Source organism: Anolis sagrei, chromosome 1 (genome assembly GCF_037176765.1).
Source record: "Anolis sagrei isolate rAnoSag1 chromosome 1, rAnoSag1.mat, whole genome shotgun sequence".
NCBI classification, from domain to species: domain Eukaryota; kingdom Metazoa; phylum Chordata; class Lepidosauria; order Squamata; family Dactyloidae; genus Anolis; species Anolis sagrei.
The window spans coordinates 38,673,238-38,681,890 of NC_090021.1; the positions used below are offsets into that span (position 1 = coordinate 38,673,238).

General features: G+C 38.7%; 1 protein-coding gene across 1 annotated transcript in view; it reads left to right on the forward strand.

Annotated features, from left to right (window-relative positions):
• FBXO28 (F-box protein 28) overlaps window positions 1–6,525 on the forward strand; it is a 30,140-nt gene extending 23,615 nt beyond the window's left edge. Inside the window, exons 3-5 of the mRNA XM_067463879.1 lie at window positions 711–849; window positions 1,301–1,496; window positions 4,345–6,525. Of these exons, the coding sequence (XP_067319980.1) occupies window positions 711–849; window positions 1,301–1,496; window positions 4,345–4,739 (730 nt within the window). The 3' untranslated portion in view covers window positions 4,740–6,525. The remainder of the gene's footprint in view (window positions 1–710; window positions 850–1,300; window positions 1,497–4,344) is intronic.
• Window positions 6,526–8,653: the final 2,128 nt, after the last annotated feature.

The window sequence follows — 8,653 nt, forward strand, 5'->3', positions numbered from 1 at the left end:
ATTGTCATGTGATGTTTCATCCATGTCTGCAAACAACAACAATAATAATATAATTACTGTTTTCTCATTACTTGGGTGCAATATTGAAGTTTCATTTTTGTACAGGCAGGCCCCAAGTTATGAGCAAGATAGGATGTATAGGTTTGTTCTTAAGTTAAATTTGTATGTAAGTCAGAACAGGTACTTTTTAAAGTGCAACTCCAGCCAAAAATATATAATTTTTAGCTTTGGCTAGCACAGGCAAGGGTTAACACCCCTGTAGTGTTTGCTTTGCTGTCTCTGCCCCTATTCAGAAGATTTACCTTATTTTCTGTCTCTGTGATAATTAGATTTATAAAAATTGGCTTGTTGTGGAAACAAGGATTGGTGAGAAAGCTTCAATGGAGACACCTTGTCCCCATGATAACTCTTTCAGGGGAACAAGGTTTCTCTCACTTTCTGTTGTCTCGCCCCTGTTAACGAAGAGTTGTTCGTAAGTTGGATGTTTGTAACTCGAGGATTGCTTATATTCCAATGAATTAACTTGAATCCGATTTACTGCTTCTGATCCGGCTCACACACATCCATTCTTTGATCAGATTCTTCATCTGCCAGAATTTAATTTGTTTCTCTAATGGTTACAACTTCATGCTTCCACATTATATTTTTTGATACTTGCTGATCCCAGAAGTGTCTGAAATGGCTGCCTTGGTGTCTTATTTGTTTTTTAGACGGGAATCAGAAAGGAGAAATCACTCATTAGCTCGCCATGCAGATATTCTTGCTGCTGTAGAAACAAGACTGTCCCTGTTAAATATGACGTTTATGAAGTATGTGGATTCTAACCTCTGCTGCTTTATACCTGGGAAGGTAAGAATGCTGCATTAAAGTCTCATGGAATAAAAGAAATTCTAAATTGCTTGGACTAAATGCTGTCTTGAGAATCCCTTGATGGAACTTGAAGGTATTTGTGACTTCTCTAAACTGTTTATTCTTTTAAGAAAAGGCTTTTCTCTGAGACTGCTGTTTGTTTGTTATAGCAGATTGATTTTAACTGGTTGCCAAGGCTTTAATTCTGTGATATACAAAATTTATCACTGAGAACATTTACAAAAGGCTGGTCAAAATTGGCTAGTTTCCTAGTTCCTGGAAATGCTGTACTTCAAAATCAAAAATCAAAAACTATCAATGCGTCTAGGTTGTTTTAAGAAACTTTCACTTAAGCTTTGATAAACCATAGAAAATCTAAGTTCCTAATGAAAGCTGTGCTTCTGTTTGGTCTTGGTAGTATCAGTGTGTTAACGTTTTCCATTTGTTTTAGGTAATTGATGAAATATATCGTGTATTAAGGTATGTAAATTCTACTAAAGCTCCACAGAGAGCCCATGAAGTCCTTCAGGAGCTAAGGGACATTTCATCAATGGCAATGGAATATTTTGATGAGAAGATAGTTCCAATTCTAAAAAGAAAGTTGCCAGGATCAGATGTGTCAGGACGACTTATAGCAGCGGCTCCAGGTACCTCTTTCAACTGCATCGAGGCATCTTATATTATGCAACTAGTGGAAACTTTCTTGTGCTTTTCTTGTTTCCTCTGGTCTGTCTTAGTGTCGTATTTAAGACCTTCAGTGGGAAAAAAACCAGACAGGTTTTTAATGGAAACTTTTGAATACATACAGAGATTCTGTGATGAAAGTCCTGCCCTTACACAAGGTGTTTTTTGTTCTTGTGCTTGCTTATTTATTGGTTATTGTTTGTTGTGAACTGCTGTGAAGTCAGCTTCAGCCTATGATGATCTCATGAATGAGAGACCTCAAATCACCCTGTCATCAAAAGCCCTGCTCAGTTCTTGCAGACTTAGGGCTGTGGCTTCCTTGATGGAGTGTCTCCATCTAACATGCCATTTTTCTCTCTGCTGCCTTCTATCTTCCAAGCATTATTGTCTTTTCTAAGTTTAGTCATCTTGACATTTAGAGAAAGTTCAGAGGTGATTTGTTGTAGGACCCATTTATTGGCTTTTTTTTTGCATCCATAGAACTTTTCCATAAGCACCGTATTTCAAATGCATTGATTTTTTTCTTCCTATCAGTTTTTTTAATCTCCAGCTTTCAGAACCATACTAGAAACTGGAAATACGATAGCACAGAACACCCTAATTGTAATATTCAATTATATAGCTTTACACATTTATTACCCTATCTGTTTAGCGTTTAAACTGAGCTGAAATTGGGAAGAATCAAATCCACTGAAGTGAAATCTGTAAATGTGAAGGTCTGACTGCAGATAATCATCTACAGTCAGTGATGATGCAATAGTTTTAAGATTTTCCATACCTTGGCTTAGCCATTGATCAGAATGGAAACAGCAGTGAAGAAATCAAAAGGCTAGTAAAATGAAGGACAGCTATGAAATCCTCCCCAAAATGGGAGGGTGACGATTATGTGATGAAATACGGTGTGGGTGTGTGTGTGTATCTATACACACACACACACACACACACACACACATGCATACTGTACATTAAGCAACATACACTAGAGATCAGTCCAGAATATAAAGGGGAGAGTTACTGAAAAGAATCTTGATCCGTCTGCAACTCCCTCAAGTCTTCAAACACGTCCCTTTATACAAACCTTTAGGAGGCAAATGCCTTCTTTTTAGGCCTAACATTCTTGAAGTGTCCTCCTGGTGGTTGTAAGCAAACAAATCAACCCTCTCTATTTTAAGATACTTTCTTCTTTTTTGTGATTTTCAAAATTTGCTCTGCTCCTGCACAAACCCAGCTATTCCACCCTGACTTCGGCTCCAGAAGGTTCTCTGCTTTTTCCTCCCAATCCTGCTATCTTCTCAAATTAAACAGATTAGTCTGCCTGACTGCTGAGCCATAGGACACATTTCCTCCAATTCCAATACTGTTTCTTTTTCTAAGGCAGTAGCCTTCTATCACATGTGACTAAGGGTGAGTTTCTCACCTTGTGTAGTATAATTGCAATTACCTAATTCACTTAATGTATTTTCAACTTCATTATCAACTAAGGGATTTAAAAGACTGACAAAGACATTATTCAAAAAGTGAAAGACATTATTCAGAAAATAATAGTTATTCAAATGACAGTATTTTGAACCTGACTCTCCCCTTTAGTTGTGGAAGCTTAGTAATATTGTTACAGCAACATATTTTATTTACATGATTGGTTTTTTGTTTTGTATACAGCTTTAGTCAGTAATTATTTATCTACTCTTCAGAGGGTAACTTTCTGCATCTTATATTGAAATGCAGAATGCAAACAGCATGTTTAGCGTATGTGCAGTTGTTTATCTTGAAAATTCTACTTTCAAAGCTCAGGTTTTTAGGAAAATGTAATGTATTTGCAAAGATTGACAGTAAAATTTAAAGAAGAATAGAAAGTAAAGTTATGGAGGAAGAGAGAAGTAAGAAAACAGAAAAGGTCAGACAGTGGTAGGGGTAACAAGGGCATGGAAGCCTGCTACTTCAAAGGAACTGTAATTGAAAAGATGGAAATCTAACATTTTATCTCATCCCAGGCTGGATATTTCTGTTTCCAGTGCTGTTTTACACACACTCACACACACACTTATTCCAGAATGCAGCTAGATCATTGGAGCCCTTTAACATGTTACTGAATGTATTTATGTGAATGGCTCCTGCATTGTTGTGGTAACATTTAAATGACACAATCATATGGAGAAAACGCATGATAATCTGAATATGGGATCAACACATCACCTGTGAAGTATTACATGGGAGGAGTTGAGTCCTGCTTTTGTGTGAGAGAACTATGCAATCAGCCTCTGCTAACATGGTGTGGACATTTGTATGCTGCCCTAGTGGCATAGGAGTCTTTCACAGAGAAGCACTTTTGGTGCACCTGGGAGAAAGGTTTACACCAGTGGTTCTCAACCTGTGTGTCCCCAGGTGTTTTGGCCTACAACTCCCAGAAATCCCAGCCAGTTTACCAGCTGTTAGGATTTCTGGGAGTTGAAGGGCAAAACACCTGGGGACCCACAGGTTGAGAACCACTGGTACAAAGTAGTATACAGAGTTTGCAATGTGACATTGAAACAACAAACTATTAAAAGGGATGTTTTGGCTTGAAGGGCAACTTGTTCTACTGGCTGCAGGGCAGAGCTCCTCTAAGCAGCGTTTTACTCCTTACCTGATAAACAGGAATGTTACAATATTCACATAACACTCCAGCACCTGCTGAAGCATTTTTTTTACTTTGTAGAATAGTAATTTTGCTTGTTTGTAATTACTTAACAAACTTCCATGTCTCTGTTTTGAGATACAGAGTTAAAATCTGACCTAAAGCGGGGGAGAAGCTTACATCTCTTCTTTCTGCAGTTCCAGGTCCTTCTGCAGCCTTAACTACAATGCAGCTCTTCTCCAAACAAAACCCATCGAGGCAGGAAGTTACCAAACTCCAGCAGCAAATTAAAACCAATGGTGCAGGCGTGACTGTGCTGAGGCGTGAGATTTCAGAGCTCCGCACCAAAGTGCAAGAGCAGCAGAAGCAGCTCCAAGACCAAGATCAGAAACTACTTGAACAAACCCAGATCATAGGTGAGCAGAATGCCCGGCTGGCTGAACTTGAGCGCAAACTACGAGAGGTTATGGAGAGCGCAGTCGGGGAGTCCTCGCGGTCAGCACCAAGTGAGGAAGCTCCTCGGAAACGGAAGAAGGCAGTTGAATCCATAGGTTCCCTTAGAAAATCAAAACGGCTTCGGAATAATAAATAACCGTGGGGGAACTGACACCTCCCGGGAAATGCACTGCTTTAGTGGCCCAAGCAGGTTGTCCGGTCTAGATCCTGCGACTCACAGCATGGTGTCATTTCAAGCTGCTGGTTCTTCAGAACACCATAGACTTGAACAGTGACTTCCTCTCATTGCTGAGACATTACTTCCCATTACTTCCCTGCTTCTGTTTGAGTGGGTCTGCTGCACAGGATCACTATAAATTGCCATAGATTTTTACTAACCAGACCTGCTCTATCATGTTCAGAGAAGTTAATTTTCATTTTTCTGTGCAAATTAAAATGAAAGTTATGTTTATGCATCTGTTCCCCTGAAATACACCCAAAATTAATTGATTAGAAAAATGTGAATTGATAAACAGCAGGTGTGTTAGTCACTTGAACAGATCTACTTTAAAAATTGTTTTGAGGGGGGGGGGGGAGTTGACTTTTTGTTGCAAGTGACCTTGTTTAGGATGTCTGGGATGTAGTTTATATATGTGAGAGTCTGCATAACAAGTAAAAATGACTTCTTAAGCTTAAAGTATTGGTTATATATAATTTTGTAAATTTAACAAGGGGTACCAGACTAGTTTTCACAAAGGCCTACCCTACTTCTGAGCATCTGGAGCCATATTTTTATCCTGCATGGAGAAATGCATGCATTGCTTAGTCAGCTTGGTAAAGCATTTGCCTGGAGTTGCTGTTAAATTGTTGGCCTCCCCTATCGTTCTATAAAACCATTTCTTGGTTCTTTAGCCATGGCTCTGCATATGCTTTCAGGGCAGCCGTTTCTTTTTCTGTGCAGCCATTTTGTCTCACTTCCGAAGGAGAATATATAAACCAATCTATTCTGCAGCTTCTGCTTGCCTGTAGATAGTAGAGGTGCTCCGCTAGAGCAGGTCTTCCTTTTTGCCTGTGGGTGTCCCAGGATACACTACTGAGGCCTGTCAGAGGTTGAGAAAGACTGTTAAGTGTTGGACAAACAACACAGGTTTGCTAAGACACGGTTCAAGTTTTAAAAGTCTCTGTTGACAAAGACCTTAATGTTCTGTGGCAAGAACTCTCTGTAGTACTGTATGCTAGCTTTCTTTATCCTAAAAAGTAAATTGACTTCAGACAAAAGAAAAGCTTTAATTTCTTTGCACTCCCTTTGTTTTGAAGTTGTAACTGGAAAGCATGTCTTGCACTGTACAGTCTCTCTGGACTTGTCACTTTAACAACTTCAAGTTGTAATGTACAGTGATTTTTCCCCAGTCATATTATTTTTAAATTTACCAACCAATAGCACTGTCCATGGTTGAAATTGGTGTTACAACTAAACAATGTAGCTTTGTTCCCTGACTGTTACATTTTGCTCTTAATCTGCTGTTGTTAATTTGGATTTTTGGTACAACTGAATAGGGAATTGAAAAATAAATTTGAGTGGTAGCTCAAAATGCCACTCTTGGCACACGTTTTGCTGAAATACCTTGGTTTAAAGTGAGAGCTTAATACTCATTTTTATTTGTCAAGGAAAAGTTTTCCAAAAAAATGTGCTGGGTTTTTTAGATGTTAAAAGCCTATTAACTCATAATTTGGAACATGTTTTCTGTAAAACAAAACATTACAAATTGATGTCAAAAGTTTGGAGTGTTTTATTTTTAAAACCATTCTTGTTTTGCTATCTTAAGGCCTTCTTACTTTGTGTGTTTTTACAATTTTGTTTAAAATGGGAGCAGGCTATTGTATCTTAGCAGTGGGTATACACTGAATTGTCTCAAGGATAATAATAACAGTTTTGAAACATTCATCTGAACATTTTTGTTATTTTAAGAAGCTCAGTAGCACCAATCAGCATCACTATAATTCAAGAGGTGATTTTACAGATGTATTCCAGATCTGCCAAAAAAATTCCTCTGCAGTTACTGTGGCAATTTCTTAGATTCTAAGATGTCATTGATGGTTAAGGCACACCAATTTTATATATAGAAAAACACGTGCAATTCTGAGGCGCACCCCATTTTAGAGACATTTATATAAGGGAAAGTGTCTTAGAATGGAAGAACTAGAGTATGTCAAAACTTCTTATGTCTGGTTTTCATTTGTTCCCTAGTTCTGTCAACTTGGTGGTGGTTATGAAGACAGATATACAGGATTCTGTCCATCCTTCCCTGTGAAACAGCCAGACGGTATTTGGCAGGATATATTTAGACAATATCATAAAACAGAGGTGGCCTCCAGATACTATTGAATTGCAAAAGTAAAACCATTTCAATTTCCATAGTGCCAAAATTTCAGGTTCTTTCCTGCCCCTTTTGATGTTCAAAAAAGCCAATGTATGGTTGCCCCTCTGCATCCAGAATCAAGCATCTCTAAGTCTTGGATTTTTAAAAAAATGAAAAACAAACCCTGATTTTGCCATTTAATGTTAGAAACACTATTTTTTATCACACATTATTGTGTACAGTGGTATTTCAGTATCCTTGGATTTTGGTATCCATGAGGAATCCTGGAATCAAACCTCAGCAGATATCAAGACAAAAAAAAGGATATTCAGGTCAGTGTGGTATGTTCCTTAAAAAAAAAGAAAACACATATATTCCTGGGCAACAGTCATATGTAAGTATAAACGCACACATTATTGACATCACTGGTAGATGAGATACATGTTTGTGCAAGTGTGTATACGTGCATTCAAGTCACCTGTTGATTTATGCAAGGCCCATGAATTTTGCAAGGGTTTCTAAAGCAAGGAATACTCAGCAGTGGTTTTGCCCGTTTCTTTCTCTGAAGTGTAGCTTACAGCTCTGGTATCTGTTGGCAGTCTGCCATCCAAGTACTAATCAGGATTAGCTTTGAAGTTCAGATGGGATTGGGTACCTTGAGGATGTGTCAGGCATATTGCGTCTTTGAATGTGGTCATTTCATTTTGCCATCCGTACAAGGAAATATCCACCAGTCTGAAATCTTTCTGATGGTCGTGAAAGAAAGGGAGATGAGGTCAGCTGTTGTAAAGGTGAAAAACTCATCTCTAGAAACATATCAAGTTGTCTTACTGACCTGGACCAGGTCAAAAACCCAGAACTGCCTGGTAACTCATGTCCAGGGTTTCAGGCAAGGTTCTTTGCAAGTTCACCTTGGAAGGCCCTGGTATTCTTGGTGGTGCCATTTCAACTAGCCACCACCTCTGCCCCAGTTTCACTTTTAAAATCTGGAAAGTCGGGATGTGTCTTTTCCCACATAAAGTGATTTAAAACACTTTTTTGTGTCAGGAGTAACTTGAGAAACTGCAAGTCCCTTCTGGTGTGAGAGAATTAGCCATCTGCAAAGACGTTGCCCAGGGGCCACCCAGATGTTTTACCATCCTGTGGGAGGCTTCTCTCATGTCCCCACATGAGAAGCTGGAGCTGACAGATGGGAACTCATCCCACTCCTCAAATTGAAACCTCCGACCTTTCGGTCAGCAGTCCTGTTGTTACAAGAGTTTAACCCCTTGTGCCACTGGGGGCTCCAAAACACAAATTAATAGCCTGTTATTTTGTGTTTCACCTGGAAAAGGAAGATATACTACAATCACAGGCTAATTTTCAGCTGCCTATCATGCCCAACTTAATGAAAGGTGTTTAAGAGCAATATATTTTACTGCTATGAATGTGGATGTTTTAATTTTGTTGCTTATTTCTCTGGGAGAAAATGGGAGTGCAGTAAGGAAAACTATTTAGCTTCTTCCAAAAAGATACATGTGCACTATTTTCTCCAGGGAGATGAGTTAACAAACAAGGTCACCTCAGTATTGAGGGAGTAATACCACATTTCAATCTTCGTTACTGAGGAAAGTACAAGAAAGCAGGTGAACAAGCACTACATATTGTAGTAACAAAACATATTTAAGTATTGGAGCATTTCATCTTATGCCGTCTTCAGCAGCTCTGAAAA